The 18,793-nt window shown below is 48.2% G+C and overlaps 1 protein-coding gene across 5 annotated transcripts in view; it reads right to left on the bottom strand.

Moving 5' to 3' along the window:
- The window catches only part of JARID2 (jumonji and AT-rich interaction domain containing 2), a 240,290-nt gene that overhangs the window by 18,377 nt on the left and 203,120 nt on the right, over positions 1-18,793 (bottom strand). For all 5 annotated transcript variants that reach the window (XM_016130062.2, XM_036236976.1, XM_036236982.1 and 2 more), the window contains 3 exons: positions 7,190-8,246; positions 3,361-3,863; positions 74-166 (listed from right to left, as the gene is read on the bottom strand). In XM_016130062.2, the coding sequence (XP_015985548.2) occupies positions 74-166; positions 3,361-3,863; positions 7,190-8,246 (1,653 nt within the window). The remainder of the gene's footprint in view (positions 1-73; positions 167-3,360; positions 3,864-7,189; positions 8,247-18,793) is intronic.

Here is an 18,793-nt window from a genome sequence, read left to right on the forward strand (position 1 = left end):
GACAGACAAGTCAATCACTCAAGTCCTCTCGGGTCATCAGGCCCCAGGAAAGGGACAGGCTCGGCTCACCTACCTCAATTTCAGCTGGCGCGGGCTCCTTGCTGAAGCACATGTTCATGATGTTTCTTGCTGTTCGATAAAAAGTTGTTAAAGAAACAGACCTTCCCTGGAAAGGAAACAAAAACAGGAGAGTCCAGCTAAGCAACAACGTTGAGCCCTAACCCTGCATCGGGCCGCCCCACCACGGGTGCGTCCCCACAGCCGTGGGCCGGTCTGTATCCCAAGTTAATACAAGCAGAGAAGGCAGGAAAACACTCTCAGGCTCCTCAGTGCCAGCAAAGGGCGCTGGAGGGCACACCGCCATCACGGCGCCAGGAGCAAACGGACCTGGCATCCGGCGGAAACAGGCTGAGACCAGGAAGCCATGGCAGAAGCATGTTTGAACCTAGAAGTACACTTCAAGGGTACTCTGTTTAAAGAATGGCTTTCACTTTCTGGAGAAATGGGTACAATGGGGAAAGAGGAGCAGAATTCCTCAGTTCACCCATGAGGGAGAAGATAAAGGCCGTGGGCCAGTGAAGACACTGACAGCATCGGGGCTGGGACTGGCTGGACTGTGACTAGGCTCCCAAGAAAGAAGCCTGGAGGATCCTGAGACAGAAACTCAGGGCGACTTCTGTGCCCCAAAGGTCTTTGTCACATGAAAACTGGCCAGAAGAGCAACCGCACCTCATGGATGAGGGAATGAAAGCGACCCGATTGCTCTCACCACAGAGGCCACTTGCTGTCGCTGTCCCTGCTTTGCACCTCCCCAGGGAGGGCAAGGAATGCCTTTATTTATGCTTAATTTTTTTTTTTTTCAATTAGATTTGACACCTTGAGACATCAAACATCACCCCTATGTTGCCCTTTTCCCAGTAACCTTCAAAATGACCTCCTTTTATCAAACAGCTCACTGTTCTAGTTTGGGATTTCCAGGTTAGAGCCTATTTTTAACCTACACAGCAGGATGTGTTGTTTTACAGAGACAAACTCGTAAGATTCATGCCTTTCACTCTTTCTGACCATGCACATTTATCCCTTGATGGAAGAAATATGCCCTGAGCACCTATTGTACATTAGGCCTAGTTCGAGGGGCTGCAGACTGAGCAGTGCTCGAAACCAACACTCTCTCTGGCCCTGTGGGGCTTACGTTCTGCCTGGGGAATACAGCCCTTAAATAAGAGCTGTGAGGAGGCACTAAGTGCAGAGTGACAGGAGCGGCAAGGAAGGGTGGCTTCTACCTGAAGGTTTCCCTAATGAGGTGACACTGAAGCAGCCCCATAAAATGTAATAGCTCTAGAGCGTGTGGCACATTCTTGTTGCCTTTGGAAGAACAGTGTGAAGATTTTGGCACCCGCTTTTGCATTTCAGCTTTATAAGGGACTCCATGGGGTTCTAACTCAAAGAAAATACTCCCGTACAATTCCGAACTTCTGCTGACATTCTGTTCATTACAAAATAAAAACTTAATGACTAGTGGGACCTAATTTTGCACTAAGGCAGAGTGTCCATAATTTGAGAAGGTGACACCCAGCAGCCAACAGTCAATGGCCCCAGGATGCCAACGGGCCTGGAGAACTATGAGCTCCGGGCTCGCAGCGTGCACACAGCTGCCACAGAGCATCGCCACAGCCCTCGGACTCTGAGAGTTTCACGATGAAATCTAAAAATACCCTTTGCAAAGCATGTTTTCAAAAAACTTCTTGCTTGGATCCAACTTGCTCTCATAAAATTGGTTTTCTTAAATAAAAAGTAACAAAAGTTGAAAATATTTCATTTCATGAGTTGGCTACTCAGAGCCACAGGACTGAATGTGTGGCTTTGACTGAGGAGAGCTTCTCAGGCGAACATTCAGGAAACACACCCCAAAGTACTCCTGCATTTACGGTCCACAGGCTGCCCTCTCCCTTTTCATTCACTACTTAAATGGCTGCAAGGAACCATTTCCCACCCTCGTCGTCTCTGCAAAGCGTCACGGGAAGATGACAGTGGGGACACCAAGCCCTTTCTGGGTCTAATGGTAGAACAGTTCTAGGCAAGCAGGAGTGCAAGGGCTAACTACTAGCAGAAAACTAAGAAGTATGATGGACAGCAGCTAAAGGTGTGACTACTGAGCACAGATTCAAAGGGGAGAGGCAAAACAGAGACGCTCCCAGCCTCCCTACGTGTCTGTGATGGATCAGGTATCAGAAGTCCATGATGATTTAACCAGGCAGGCACAGGCCAGGGCCTGCCTCCAGGCAGCAGTGGGAACCCAGGGAGTGTGGCTGTGTGTGGCGATAACCCACAGTAGATTTCCAATGTAACAGAAGTCTGTCGACTCCCACACAACTGCCAGGCTCAATAGGGTGGGAGCATGGGAGCTGCGCGAGGGCCAACAGGACCCCGCCACAGAGCAATTCCTTCCTGGTACCAAACCTGGGGCCCCCGGGAGCCAGTCCATGTACCTCTCAAAGCCTGGGCAACCCAGCAGAGATTTCTCTTAGCTCCACCAGGGTGCCCTACTCACCCTGGCAGGCAGGGGAGGGAGGCGGCCCCAAACCTGGCTTTAGAACTGGCTAAACAGGAGGTGGCAGTCTCCACTGCTAAGCCGAGGCAGGCGGGCTGCCAAGCAGAGTCCCCAAGACTCTGCCTCACTTCTCAGAGGAGTGAGTCTTCGCAGGATGGCTGGTGCCGCAACAAGATCTGGCAGAGCTGGGAAAACACGGTGCACATTTCATTTCGCCGTGCTCTCCCTGCCTCTTCTTCCCTCCATGGGTTTTTAACAGCGCGATGTGTGGGGATAGCTCTGTCAGGACCTCTCTCCACGAAAAGACCTGGCTGAACAGAGCAGTGGGAGGTGGTGGTGGGGGGGGGGCGCCTGTGGGCTACGCAGAAAACAAACAAGGAGGCAAAGAAAGCCAGAGCTCCAGCCCACAGAGGGTTTGCTCCTTCTATGTCCCAGAACCTCCAGCCCTGACTGGGCAGCTCCCATTCTCCAGGCCGAAATGGGGGTGGCTCAAAGGCGCATGGGGGCACACACTCAGCTCATCTGACAAAAAAGGAAATCCAAGGCCTGGAGATGCCAAGCGACTCATTCCATGCTCATAGCTCGTAAGAGAGAGAAGAGGCCGGCCATAGCTGGCCAGATTCCCCAAGGCTTGTGTGTCCTGACTACCCAGCCTCTCTGCAGACTACAGACATTTCCCAGAGAAACAGATCTGGTGGCGCCAGGACCCCCAGGTCCCATCATGGCAGCCAGCCCCTTCCCAGCTCCAACGGGCATCTGAGAGCCTCACTCCACACTCCCTGCCCCATCGCACAGGGGCCCAGCCCTACCTTGTATATACACTTATGGAAGTCGCTAAGGACGCCTTTGTCCTCCTCCTCTTCTTTCACTACTTCCTTTTCCTGAGCAAAGAGTCGCCGCCGGCCTGTCTTGAGCTGGGCCTGGCCCACCTCTTTGAGCTTGCTTCGGAAACCGTTCCTATGGGCCACGCCATTGATGAGCCCATTCTTGGGCTCGAAGCGGGGCAGGGGATGGAACTTGTTGTAGTCATGCTCCGTGTGGCCTTCCAGGGGCCCTTTCCGCTTCTCCAGGCTCTCCTTCTCCATCAGCACCTCCTTCTCCAGCCGCCGGTGCTCCTCGGGGGACAGGGAGTCGTAGGACAGCAAGTACTGGCAGTAGGCCTCCTGGAGCTTGGCCAGTCGGTCCTGGGCAGTCTTGGGGATGCGCAGCATGTCTGCTAGTTTGTTCCATTTTTTGAGGTCAGTCACTTGCTGCATGCCGCCCATCTCGTTAATTAGCCGGAAAAAGCAGGCCAGGTCGAGCTCACAGCCTCCTGGAATGGTGAAAGGCGAAAACACAGGGACAGTTGGTGAAAAGGACCATGAACGAGACCTCCTTCTCAACTGGTAGTCCACGGATGCCCGTATGTGTCAGGACACCACCAGGCTCTGGGGTCGGGACAGCAAACAATCATTTCTGACCCTCAGGAAGCTCAGTCCACGGGAATGGGCGTTAAGACAAATTTGGGGCACCATGGGGTTAAATAAAGCCGACTGAGGCTAGGGAATAATGGAGACTACTGTCTTCAGTGGGACTGTAAGGGAAGGAGATGATAAGCAGAGGCCTGAACAGTAGATCTGGCTATGCAGATCCATGAGAATAACATTCCAGCACTTCATCAGACAGGGGCAGCATGCACTGGAGCACACCCTCCTAACACAACCAAGGAGGCAGATGTAACAAGACAAGGAGCAGGAGCCCATCCCTGGTGAGGGGCGGGTAGGACCTAGGTTGTGCCACTCGGCCGTAGCCATGGCCCAGCAACACCTAGAACAGCTGTGATGTCAGGAACTGTACACACGCAGCATGTGTCATCGATCCCATTTTCCCTTGTAACACTCCCCACACACGTGCACTTGAGGTTGCTGATTTTCAATCCCACTTGACTTCCAGGATGACAGGAAACATTCACACGAGGGCACCTCGTCTGTGTGCCCATCATGCATTCACAGAGGAACCGCTTACCTCGGGAGGATGCAGAAGCTAGTTTCTACTACAGCCCTTGATCAAGTTACAGAATCGTACAAATGTACATCCACTCGAACATGCTGGAATGCCCGCACAGTGACTATCTATAGCTAGATGGGACCTGGAAAAGCAACCTCCCTCTGGCCAATAAAGGGGAGGGGAGGGGGTGGGGAGAATCTTCCAGAATAATCACCCACTGGCTATTGGGAGATAAATAAATGCCAGGTGAGCAAAGTAAAAAGCAAGGATGTTTTAGGTCTTTGGAGGGTAGGGATAGATTTACATCCACTAATAAAAGAAAAAGCAGCAAGACTCCCACCAGACTGATAGCCTGAGAATGGCATCAGGGCCAATGGTGGGCTGGGCATCATGGGACTGCCAGATGTAAGCCTGGACCACCTCGGGCCGACTGCGATTAAGACCAGGGCATCAATGGGTGTGCAGCAGACTGAATGCCATTTGCTCAGCTTAGAGGGATGGATCTGGCTGTTTTTGTGGATAATGGAGCAAACTCAGTGAGGAGACTTGCCCCGACCTCAACCAGAATCTGGGCCTCACTCTAGCCTCCCTCCATCAGAAAATCTTCCGAGGCTGGCAGCACACTACCAGACTGGCAGAACGAGAGAGTGAATGAAGCGAGTTATCCCAACACGCTACAGTGGCTCAGATCACAGGTTCGCTTGAGGGGAAGCCAGCTACATTTCTGCATTTTTTCTCTTGCAAATTCATTATTTCATGGCCTCGACTGCCATGTTCGGCTCATTCACTGGGCCAGCAGGCTGCTGATTGGCAAGGTGCCTCCCTTACTGGAGCCCATGCTGACCCCACCCTCTGAAGCACAGCAGCGCCCCAAGGGACTGTGTTTGGTGGATTCTTAGAAACTGTTTCAAAACTACTGAGGTTCCTTGTACTTTGAGACAACTGAAATCAGACCCTGAGCCAAGGGCCTCTATCGGCAGCAGGCCAGGTCAGCACCCCTTTTACAGACAGTGACGATGCTTTATGCTTCCAGGCAATGGCAGGAGCACAAACACACACACCACGGTGATGCTTCTACGTGGCTTCTGCTGCTATGGGAAGGAGAAGGTCAAAGAAATCCTACTTGGAACAAAAAGGTCGCGAGCTGTCATCATGACATCACCTGAGTACTCCTCCCGTCCCTAAAAGACCCACCGCTACCCTCACTGGGGGAGGAAGGGGCAGGCTCGGGACCTCTCTCTACAGCCGAGAGGGCTCCAATGCTCTTCTGAGTCGACTACCCAATGGCCTGAGTACACACAGAGCGCAGCAAACACCAAGCTCCCGAGACACTCTCGCCATTTCAGCCTATTCCCACAGCTCCACATCTCTGTCTATCACGTGCCATCCCTGACAGGGGACCACAAACCATGAATTCTTTCAAATTAAGTGATTCTCACTCAGGCATTAGCCCTGGCAGGCACCTGCGGAGAGGGATAATGAAACCTCCATCTCAGGAGGAACCCCATCTTACTGCCAATTCTTGACACTTAAATGACTGTTAAATGTCTCCTTTCCTCCCAGCCTTTGAAAAACCAGGATCTCCAAAACAGAGGCGGGAAGGCACCCTGTTTCTTCTCATGGGTTTAGAGCTGAAAGGGAAGTGAGTGACCTTATCTAGCTGGCTCAAAAGGAAAACTCACTCTGCAGAACCCTCACCCCTGACAGGGCGAGCTCACCTAGAGATGCAAGATGCAGGCGAGAAGCTGGACCAAGGAGCTCCAGAGCACCTGTGAGTGGCTCTGCTGGGGGCCCAGTGCCTCAAGGCTGGGACATGCGTTCACCAGGAGCCACTGAGGCGAGCCTGGCAATGGTCCCAGCCAGAGCTGTGCTTGTTCTCAGGAGAAATTTAAACATGTTTCCGACCTGTGGGCCCCATGAAGGCCAAGATGGTCACCAAAGAAACAGAAGCGCACGTAAAAACCAAAGAGACTGAAGACACAAAGATCAGGCAGAAGAAGAAATAGGCTGAGGTCGACAAGAGCTTGTGGGCTGAAATGTGTCCCCCAAGTATTTACGTGACTCCCAACCCACACTACCTAAAATGTGACCTTATTTGGACAGGGGGTCTCTAAAGAGGCAGGTTAAAATGCAGTGGGTCCTACCCCATTTGACTCTTGTCCTTTTAACAAAAGGAAGAGACACCAGGAGCGTGTATACACACTGAGGAACGGCCAAGTGAGGACACAGTGAAGACAGCCATCTACAAGCCAAGGAGAGGCCTCAGGAGAAACCATTCCCGCCAGACACCTTGACCTCGAACTTCCAGCCTCCAGGACTGTAAGACGGTAATTTCCTGCTGTTTGAGCTCCATTCCGTGGTACCTTGTTAAGGTGGCCCAACAGACTAATCCACAAGGGCAGCTATCCCCATCTCCCTGGACACTGCCCTGGCCTCTGCAGGGAGGCTCTGAGTCACGGGCAGTAGGGGACAGCCCAGTGGGCAAAGAAAGTGCCATGATACCGAACCCTCCTCTTCACAAATGCCCAGGACCTGTAGAAAAGGGGTTTCAGCCTCCTCCTGAGCAGTGACTGAGCCCAGAGGAGCACACCCTCCCCTGAAAGGGGAGAAGCTGGAACCACAGGACGCGGTGGTGAGCAGGGGAAACCTCACCTATGAGCGGGAGCTCGTCCATGGTGATGCCCTGAGATCTGAGGTGCTTCTTGATGCAGGCCAGCCGCTGCACGTTGGGGCCCCAGCGCCGGCCCAGCTTGTGGACGTGCTGGATCTGCGTGACGAACCGCATCTCGTCATTGAGCTTGCACTCGGGCCGCCAGTCTGGGGGCGGGATGACCCTGCACATGCCGTACTTCTCCACCTGAGCACGCACCGACTCGATGTAGACGAGCGGGTCGTGGAACTCCTTGGCCGACGGCCTGAGCACAGGGATCTCGTCCATGGCCGCCCACCCGGCCCGGCCAGCCCCCTTCTCGGGCTTGGCCGCTGCCTCGTGCGGCTTGTGCAAGGGCTCTGATTGCGAGGTAGAACGATTTTCACAGGAGGCGCTGTCCGCCTTGCCGTGTGCTTGTCTGCCCGGCGTGTTCCTCCCGGCCGCGGCCCGCTTTGGCCGGTTCCTCTCCAAGCTCCGCTCGGGCACTTCCTTCTTCACGTGTCCATTCAGCAGAGCCCTCTCCGCCGGGGCCGGGGCCGGGGCCGGGGCCGCGGCCGCCGACATCTTCCTGCCAGGGGCTTCGGCAGAGCCGGCCGCCCCTTTCATCTTCTTGGCGGGTGACTGCGGCTTTTCCGCCTGGTGTGCCTCTTCCAGTCTCCTCTTGGAATTCCGCAGCCCTTCCCGCAGCTGCCGCCCCCCCACCTCCTTAGTGCATGACTTTGGGTTCAACCTGCCACTGACCTTGAGGCCATTGACGGCGGGCCCGGTGGACTTGGACGCCCCCCCGAGGGATAGCACCTGTTTGCGGGTTTTTGCATTGCTACTTTCAGTTTTCCCTGAGATTGTGTGGTTGACAGCTGAACTGGGCTTGTGGTGATTGGGTTTGGTTTCCTTGACCAGTTCTCTCTTGGCTTTGGTGTATGTGACAGTCCCCTTAGTCACCGTTGCAGTGTACTTCACAGTTTTGGACGGTGAAGGTCTGACTTCGCGCATCTTTTTGGCACTGGTTGCACTTGTACCCAGAGATGACATTCGAGTGACTCCATTTACCTTCGAAACCTGGGAGGCAGCAGGAGAGGCAGAGGGGAGAAAAAGCAGAATTAGCATCTGCCAAGAAGGCGACCTCCACACGCTGGTAACTACATAAAGAAGAAACACGGGCTACTGGCAAGGCAAACAAAATACACAGCCGCGAAATACGTGCTCAACTTCACAACTCTGCATGACTCTATGTCCATCCATCTGCACAAAACTACGCAGCCAGACCGGGTGCCGCCCAATGGGGCTTCCTGGTGTGTTTTACATGCACGTTTGTTCCCATGGCTCTTCTAGGAAATCAGGTGTTTCACAACGAGGACCTCTGCGCATGCCTGTCAACCACCTGGCACAGGTTAATAACATTTACGAGAGCAAGAGACTGTCCATTTGGGGTACAGGGGAATGCATACGGTTGACCCATGAACCAACAGGGGCGGGGGGGGGGGGGCGGTTAAAGGCACTGAACTCTCCCTAAAATACTGTTTTTGATTCACGTGTAGTTGAGCCCATTGCATATTTATTGATGAAAATAAAAACTTACATATAAGTGGACTCGTGTAGTTCAAACTATACATACACGCGCACGCACGCACGCACGCACATACACACACCCGTTCTAAGAAAAGACATGTTTGGTATTTTCCACGTGCTTCTCATGACTGCATGATCTATCTGCCCACAGAATTCTAAAATCTATGTACTGAGAAAAGAACGAAACAAAAACACTATGGAAAGAATACGAGCACTCATGTGGTTCTGCTCCAATGCAAGTAACAGGCCGAAGCCTAGAGGTGTGTCTGCCAAGTGTCCGCATATTTGAGTCTGGGCCCCATGAGCACCTTGCTGGACATCAGGTGGATGCAGCTCGCCTCTTTGGTGAAGCAGAACAAGCTCAAGCCTCTTCTGCACAGGCAGCTCCTACTTTCCCACCCTCAACAAACTTTCATATTCTGTTTGATGGGAACTGGGTAAATAAACAGCCTCTTCAAGGGCTTCCTGTGCTTGGACACCACGGGAATTCTGTGACACATAAAAGCCACCCTCATTTATAAAGAGAAACAAGAGTGGCATGGGTGGACACTAGGAATGCATTAGGTTCCGAAGAATAATGAAGGGCCCACCATAGGAGCTGGTGCGGGCCTGGCCGCTTTGGGGTGGATGAACGTCGCACCACAATTCTGCCTCTCAGTGGCCTCTGACATGTCGTTTCACATCTTGGGCCTCAAGTTCTCATCTGCAACATGAGTTAAAATCCAGGAAGTCCAAGGTTCCATAACACCACTACCTCCAAGAGACAGACTAAAACTTACACAATTACTGGGAAACGCAGAGCAGAAACAACAGCCCTCTTTTCTCACCAATAACCCCCGAGAAGAAGGTGAGAGGACAGAGGGAGCCCACTCTCCCAACTCAGAAAGGCTGACCGGCTGAGACCTAAAGCAGTGTGCTCCTCCCAATACCTAGTGCCTCCCAAACCGTTCAGCTGCCCCACCCAGGGGACAGGACCTGAGTCTTAAGTGACCTCTGCACTATGTCCAGAAATACGCAGTTAGCTTAAGTGATGAAAAAAACAACAAACAAAAAACCAAAAAATGAAAATTAGACTTTCCCACAGGGATCCTAACCAGTGGTTCTAACCTGAGGGGCCTGTCAAAGGAGATCACTAGGCTGCATCCCCACAGCTTTTTATCCAGTAGGTCTGGGATGAGCCTGAGAATTTGAATTTTAATGCGGTCTCAGGTGATGCTGAGGCTGATCCAGGGACATACTTGGAGAATCACTGAAACAAACTATCAGAAAATTCTGAACACACAAAAAAGAAAGAAGCCACTGATACTCCCCTATTTATTTATATGCCACCAATTATACACAGTCCAATCAGAGCCATAAATTCTTGGTATGAGATTGTGTTCCACGAGCCAACCCTGGGTGTTTAATGAGCCAGGTCTCTGGTGAGTTGGCCTCTATTTCTAAACTCAGTGTGGTCCTAAGCCCCACGGAAGGCTGATGGGAAGGCCCAGGAACTACAGTCTGAGTCCACCACTGCTCGCCATCCTACAAAGAAGCAGGACTAACAGGATCAAGTGAGGAAGAGAGGAGTCAAAAACAAAAACTGGGAAATTAAAATTAAAAAAAAACTGGCAACCTGGTGACAATAAATTAAAAACAAATTTATAAAACCAGGGATAGGAACAAAGACAAATTTTCTAAGGTAAGTACCACTAATTTAGAATAGGAGGTAAAGTGAGGAATAAAAATATCTCTAATTTTTAACTGTTCTTTTAAATCCTTCCAATGACTAAAAACAAAACAAACCATTTAGAAAAACAAAAGCAAAGAATAAGTCTGCTGTGGCTCACAGAGAACTGTTTCTACCATCAAGACACTAGAAAGGGCCTCGGGGATCCAGTGCCTTCAGAGCAGGGGCCAATTTCTAGGAAGTGGAAGTCAACTCTTCTCTGGGCCCTTCATCTTTGGTTCCAACTTTTCACCCAGTTCACACACAAGCAGACTACACAGCACACTTTAATCTCTTCTAAAAGATAAGGAATTGGCTATGAAAACGGCCAACATTTTATAGTGCTGGATGCCATCTCTTACCAACAGTTAGTTCAGTTAGTTCATTACATCTTGCAGAGGTTTGAGTTCAATGCTTCTAAAACCTGGGCCCCTGAGAATCCCTGGGGGAACCTAAAAGAAATGCTGATTCTACAGTCTACCCTCAACCCCATTCCGACCTAATCAGTGAGGAGACAGAAAGAGGACCAGTGTTCACGAGCCTACACAGATGGCTCAGTGTTCCCACAAACATTTTGGCCCAACATCACTGTCCACTTGTAGGAAACTGGAAGCCAGAGTTCCACATCTCTCAAGTTCCACCACAACAAAAAAAATGAAGGGTCCTTGCGTCCATCTATTCTGGCTTCTCAGGGACACCTGACCTCCAACTGGCTAGGTTATAGGGAGGTAAGTTTTCTGCATAGTAGAATTCTGTATAAATATTTTGCCACCTTCAATGACAAAAAGATCACCTTCTTGTTTATATATTTTGTAAACTTAAAAATGGCTTACTGCCAAGATGTACGGCCAAATAACTTGCTCTATCAGAAACATGAGTTACTTTATTCATTTTCTTCTTCACTGTGATTAACAGTTATCTTCAAAAGTGTCACTGGGAGTTGTCTGAGGTCTGGCTGAACAGAAGTCACACAACTGGGAACATACATAAGAGGTTTCTTCAAGGGGTGGAGACACGAAATGGTCCAGTCCCACAACCGTGTGTGGCAGTCAAGAATCAGGAGGGTTATCATGGCTGCAGGAACCCCTCCTGTTACAGAGGAGTGAGGGGTCCCGACTCCACACTAGCTCAGGGTTCCAGTGCCAGGAAGAGAAGTCTCCATCACCTCTGGCTGTGGGAAACTAGCAGAGATTGTGGGTGAGTGAGACAGACGGCTGCAGGGCAAGGGCTGGATAGGTGGCTTTCTCCAGGACACATGTGCTGGCAGAGTCCATTGTTCCTTGGTTGAGCCTTCCCCTGCCCCACCATGCAGACACAGGCAGCCGCCATATCTAAATCTGCATCAACCTGGCTAACACAGGCCTCTCCTCCATCCAGGTGCCGCCACCTCTCCCAAACTGCAGGCCCACCCAAGTTGCCTCCAGTGGTTTTTTTTTCCATACAAATGGCCTATCTTGGCTCATGCTGCAGACTTTCCTAAAATTTCTCAAAGGCTCACAAAACCCAAAGCAGCAGCATTTGGCTTTGGCATGCATGTCCCTTACCTCGTGCTGAGAAGCACCAAGCCTGCAAGCCGAGCACTAGCCTCTGGCCTCAGTCTCTGGCTTGGCCTCTAGAGGCATCTATAAGCTCAGCATGGGTGGCAGCCATCTGCAGATTGCTCAGTGACTCTTACCAGGTGGCCCTGGAGGAAGTTCACAGGCTGCGGCTAAACCTGGCCTGCAGCTGGGCCCCTCCCAGGAGGCCTCTACACTGGCACACCCGGTGACCTGCTTCAACCTGCAAAGGACGTACCCAAAAGGCAGACTGGGCAGGCACCAGAGCCCTGCTAAAATGAACCCTGCTCCGTCGAGTCAGCCCTCACAGGCCCATCCTCACAACTAATCAGCCCACGGGTCAATCCCTGCCATCAAAGTGCAAACAGCAACCAAGGCTCTAATACATCAGGAGGGCATACACAACACACACAAGGAACATATCTCACTCAGGTGACCAGGGAAGCCTGTGCCACTGGGTCCCACAGGACACCTACTAGATAAGCCCACTCCACTAAGACCAGAGACTTAGGAGCCCTACCTAATACACAGACACAAACACAGGGAAGCAGCCAAAATGGGGAGACAAAGAAACATGTCCCACATGAAAGGACTGAACAAAGCTCCAGAAAAAGAAATAAACATTAAGTGGAGGACAAGCAATCTACTAGATGCAGAATTCAAAACACTCATTATAAAAGGATGCTCAATAAACTTAGAGGAAGATTAGATGAACTCAGTGAGAACTTTAACACAGAGATAGAAAATAAAAATTAGAGATGGAAAACAATAAGGAAACAGAAATGAAGAATACAATATCTGACATAAAGAGTACATTAAAGGAAATCAATAGACTGGATGAAGCAGAGAATTAGGATGGGGTAGCAGAGGACACCCAATCAGAACAGCAACAGAAAAAAACAATTCAAGAGACCTCTGAGACGACATCAAGTGTAGCAACATTTGCACCATAGGAGTATCAGAAGAAGAGAGAAAGAAATTGAAAACCTATTTCAAGAAATAATGACTGAAAACTTCCTTAATCTGAAGGAAATAAGACATACAAGCCTAAGAAGCACAGAAAGTCCAAAACAAGATGAACCCAGAGGGGTCCACACCAAGACACATCATAATTAAAACGTCAAAAGTTAAACACAAAGAGAGAATCTTAAAAGCAGCAAGAGAAAAGCAATTAGTTACCTACAAAGAAGCTCCCATAAGACTGTCAGCTGATTTCTCAATAGAAACTTTACAGGCCAGAAGGGATTGGCAAGGAATACTCAAAGTGATGAAAAGCAAGGACCTATATCCAAGAGTCCTCTACCCAGCAAGGTTCATTTAAAATTAATGGACAGATAAAGAGCTTCCCAGACAAAAAAAAAAGCTAAAGGAGTTTGTGACCACTAGTCCAGTATGCTGGAAGCACTTAAGAAGAAAAAAGCATGTATCAAAAATATGTATAAAGAATGGCAATAATTACATATCCATCAACGAGTGTTTTAAATGAAAAAGAATTAAATGCTTCAATCAAGATAGGGTGACTGAATGGATAAGAAAACACAACCTGTACATAGGTTGCCTATAAGAGATTCACTTCAGATTAAAAGACACAAACTAAAAGTAAAGAGATGGAAAAAGATATTTCATGATGGACCTAGAGGGTATTATGCTGAAGGGAGTAAGTCGGATAGAGAAAGACAAATGTCATATGATTTCACGTGCATGTGAAATCTACGGAATAACGACAACAACAAAACTCACAGACACAAACTCACAGATACAGTCCATTACGAAGGTTACGGGATGGGAGGGGGGTTCGGGAGGAGGTGAAAAAAGCAGAAGGGACAAAGAAGTATAAAATGGCAGTTATTAAATAGTCATGGAGAAATAAAGGAGAGTATAAGGAATGTAACCAATAATATTGTAATAACTATATAACGATCTCAGATCAGTACTAGATTTATTAGGGTGATCACCTCGTGAGTTATATAGATGTCTAATTACTATATTGTGCATCTGAGACTAATATAATATTGCATGCCAACTGTAATTGAAAAATGCTTTTTTAAAAAAGTGTCCACTCAAATGTTATACATACATGTTCATATAACAAGACTGTGGATTAAATGTATCTCCCTTGCAACCCATTAGAACAACAAACTTTAATTTATAGAGGAATAAATTATGAAGACCCAAAAGGCCATGTTTCCCTGACGCTCTTCTCTCTTCCCACCCCATACCCAGTGTGCCTATGTTTCGTGCCTTCCCATAGAGGATATGACGCAGCTGACAAGCCAATCCAGGCATCGATTTGTCCCACTGGCTGTGCCATGTGTCATAAACATAGTGATGAAACAGAACCAACACCCCAGGACACACTTGTTAACACGTAGAGGTTTATTCCTTGGCTTTGTACTTGGTTTCTAGGGGTCCAATGTTTAACTGGTGCCCAAGAAAACAGGTCTAGAAGAAGACATTGTTCTCCCTTGCCACTGAGATCTCTCCCAAACCACTGCCATATCAAACAGAACCAAACGTGACACTTGGCCAGCTCGCACGTGGGGTCTGGGATCACTGCTGCACATCTTGAGGAAGTGCTTACTCTGAGCTCGAGACAGGGGTCATTTTAATTCACCGGAGACTTAACACAAAGGCGACCATGGCAGAAGCCTCCAACGTGCCATAAAAACACTTCAGTTGAACAACTTCACCTCTTCATTGGCTCCTCTGGGCTCTGGTAAGATTTCTGACTATGCATCCCACTGTTCCCCACTTTCACCCAGTTCTGTAGGACGTGGGGTGCTTGCAGCTTGTTCTCCTTGTCACCTGTTACCCCAAGGCACACAGCCATAAGGTTCTATAGCGACCAATCCTAGTCAAAGAAGCCGTCCTCACTTCAACCAGAAATTCAATTGTCAAGCTCTTATTTCCCACTAGAGGGAGGCATTGAACTGGGTGCCTCTGCTCACCCTTTCAGAACTCAAGAGGAAAAAAAAAACATTTGCTGGTTAGGAATAGTCCCCTTGGGCTTTAAAACTTGAATTTAAACAAAACAAAAGAGCCCAAAATAAGGAGAATTCTACTGGACAGGCTATTGAGTTATGAAGGGAGGGAAGGCCTGGAGGTGTGGCAGGCCGCTCCCTAAGAGAAAGGGTAAAGAAGTAGGACAAGGCAGACAGTGGACTCTGCTCTCAGGAAGAAAAACCTGAGTTCCGTGGCAGTCTCTACATCTTTCTATAATACCTGCTTCCACTACAGACAACTAAGTCTGCCACAAATACCACTGACAAACATGTGCAATTCAGACTACAAGCCTAATGATGTGAAGCACAGTAAGACGACAAACATTCTTACAGCTAAGGCAAATTTCTGACATTTCTCTCTGGATGCTCCTATTTCATTGTCCAGACTGTGTAAAAGTATTACCAATTCTTTAGCTAAAATCCCCACTCTGAATCTTAAGTTTTCAGTCATTATTTCTTGAAATAGGTTTTCAATTTCTTTCTCTCTTCTTCTGATACCCCTATGGTGCAAATGTTGCTACACTTGATGTCGTCTCAGAGGTCTCTGAACTGTCTTGTTTTTATGCATTCTTTTTTCTGTTGCTGTTCTGATTGGGTGTCCTCTGCTACCCCATCCTAATTCTCTGCTTCATCCAGTCTGTTGATTTCCTTTAATGTACTCTTTATGTCAGATATTGTATTCTTCATTTCTGTTTCCTTATTGTTTTCCATCTCTAGTTTTTGTTTTCTATCTCTGTGTTAAAGTTCTCACTGAGTTCATCTATTCTTCCCCTAAGTTTATTGAGTATCCTTTTATGAGTGTTTTGAAGACAGCACAGCTCCAATGTTACAGCCACAAGTATCTACCAGCGGCCTGAGAGAGTTAAGTAATTTTCTTCTTCACATTAGAGCTCAGCCTCAGTGCAATAAATAAGCACAGAGGGGTGCCACGTTCCGCACACCCTAACATCCACATCCTGGCTTGCCAACCAAATGCATTTCTATACAATTGAAAACTTCATGATCCCCTTGGAAAACTAATACTTCAAAAACCTCTCAAGGTATAAGCTCATTTGTTTTACCATCCTAAATTTCTTACTGTCTTTTACTTCATTTAAACCAAAACGCTATTTTAAGAAACAAAAAATAGTTTTTGCTCCTTTGCCAAACACCTACCACACCCCAAATTATTATCCAGCAGAGCCACTTCTCCTGACAATCCCAGGGCCACTATGTATGCACATGTACCACCTGACAGACAGCATAGCATGTATCATGCTATAAACGCTAGAGGGCTGACAAGGCCTCTCGCATCAATAAAACGGCATAGGCGAAGTGCACGTTCACACGCTTTAAGTCTTGGAGCTGGGGGCCTATAAAAGTGTAAGAACTATACATGGCATGGTGCCAGGTAATTGGGAGAAGGGCTATCTTAGTAAAAATCATGCTTATCAGATACTGGCTGAGCTAACAGCAGTACCCTGTATACACTGTATCCCTTCACATGCCCATCCACACTATTTCATACAGACATGTATATCTTTCTCTTCTGGCAGACAAAAAAAAATCATCATATTTGCAATTAAAGATCAGAGTATTCTTTGGGCCCCTATCTTTAATGTAGTTGAAAAGATGAAAGGTCAGATTCTAATCATTTGCATTGAGCAGTTACAAAGGAATCTACAATTTGCTTTTATTGACCTTATTTTCCGAGTATTTAAACTAATGGGATTTGATGGTTTCAAAATTATCCTTTTATTTTTCACAATACCCCTTTCTGAGAGGAGTTGGCATGACTGGCTCCAAAATAACAATGGGGCCCACAAAGGTTAAATATCACAGCTTGAGTCTCACAGAAGGTCGTGGTCAGAGCCAAACAAGAACTGAGAGCCCTGGGCCATCCTATCTGGGTTGATTCGACAGGGGCAGGACAGATAGACAGAAGAAAGCAGAAGGGAAAGGGTTATGGGGGGAAACCCCCTTGAACACCTGTACTGTTACACCCCACCTGCAATGACACTAACCTGAACAAAAAAAGCAAGCCAGGCCCCAGCTCTTATTCAGATGGCAGGGTCTGCTTTGTAAGGAGAGCACCCAGATCTCTCCTCCGACTCTGATGCTGCATGTGAAATGGGCAGGGTGATCCTGGGGCAAAGGGTACATTCAGCTACCCTCAAATCTTACCAACGGTGTGAATACCTCTTGTTCAGTAACAAAGGGAAATGTGAATTGAAAGTCAACTGCTAAAAGTTGAAAAGCTATGACCAACTGAGATCAAAGATTTACTGAATCCAGCCTCATACATGAAAGTGACAAAGTTTATGTACGTGTTATTATAATTCCATGTGAATATAAAGTCACATATTCATCCCTTATAGCCCTTCGGTCCTGCCCCACTGATGGGTCTTCTCCTTCCCTGGGTCCTTTTTTAATTGTTCTCCTTCATAAGCAAAACATCTGGAGGACAACTCTGCACACATGCCTATTAGACCATCAACTCTGGAAATGAAACAAAGATAATTCATCAACGACACAAAAACCAAAGGTATGGTACGCCCTAAGCTTTGTGCCTCTTGGTCCTGGAAAATTGGGCACCCAGTGTTTGGGAGGCCAATTCCACAATCACACTTAGTCATCCTCTCTAGGAAAATGGGAAGAACAGGCAATGTTTAAAATACGCTGAAACCACTTGCTTAATTACAAGATAACATTGCAAAGGATGAAGGAGAGGACATCTGAGGACTGTGGAAATATATGAGGATTTCTGACTCATCCACCTCACCCCAATGGAAGAGATGAATAACATCTGAAAGCTACAATACTAATAATGTGTATGTATGCACACATTTCTATGTATGTACGTATGTGAATATAGTCGCATATCCAGAGAGAAATATTTCTAACATTATCAAGAATGAGAAAGACCACAGATAAAGAACAATTGAACAAAAGGAGGAATTCCACTATCTTAGCACCACAGTGACCATCTTTTAGTCATTCCAGAATACTGCCAGCCAAGTAATCTCCAGTCTACTCACAACTCGCCCTCATCAGTCTTTAAAGAGAGTTTCCAGTCTATTATAGGGAAAAACTTACACTGTGTGATAAAATTCTCAATGAAGGGAGCTCATCGATGATCTCTAGGGCTGACTTTAAAATGGAGTTAGAATAGGAGCAGAGGAGTCAATGAAACGCCACTTGACCCCAGTGAGACAGCCCTTCACTGTATCGCCTCTAGGCACCTGCCTTTATCCTTACTCTCTCTCTCCCAGGATCCTCAAAGATCATTTTCTAAGGACATGAACACTGTGACAGCAACAATGGCTGAGCCCTGAGGCCATTCTTAAGAGTTTCCCCAACAGGATCTGTGCTATTGAATATGACACTGAAATGGGGGGCAGTGGGCAATGGGGAAAGGGAGAGCAGCGTGCGTCTGCATCTGCTGATTCTATGATGCAGAACTGAAATGCGCTCAGCTGCACCACTCACCCTGCACCCCGCCTCGTGCAGACTGCTCAGCAGTGCAAGTGCCCATGCATGACCTCTGCAGAGAAATCCTGGTGGAGAGATGCTAATTTGTCACATTAAGAAGGACAAATAACAGTCTACGTTCGTCCACTGACAGCACAGGCAGTCTGCAGGCCTGTTTCAAGGTATAAGTTATCTGCTCTTGGCCTAACTGACAACGTGCTACCAGACTCTGAAGCTCATCTGGTGCCCAGGACATGTGGGGTAGAAGAGGAGGAACGAAGGCACATTCCCTTTCCATCTTTCTGATCCATTCGGATACCC

Source organism: Rousettus aegyptiacus, unplaced genomic scaffold (genome assembly GCF_014176215.1).
Source record: "Rousettus aegyptiacus isolate mRouAeg1 unplaced genomic scaffold, mRouAeg1.p scaffold_m13_p_1, whole genome shotgun sequence".
Classification (NCBI taxonomy): Eukaryota; Metazoa; Chordata; class Mammalia; order Chiroptera; family Pteropodidae; genus Rousettus; species Rousettus aegyptiacus.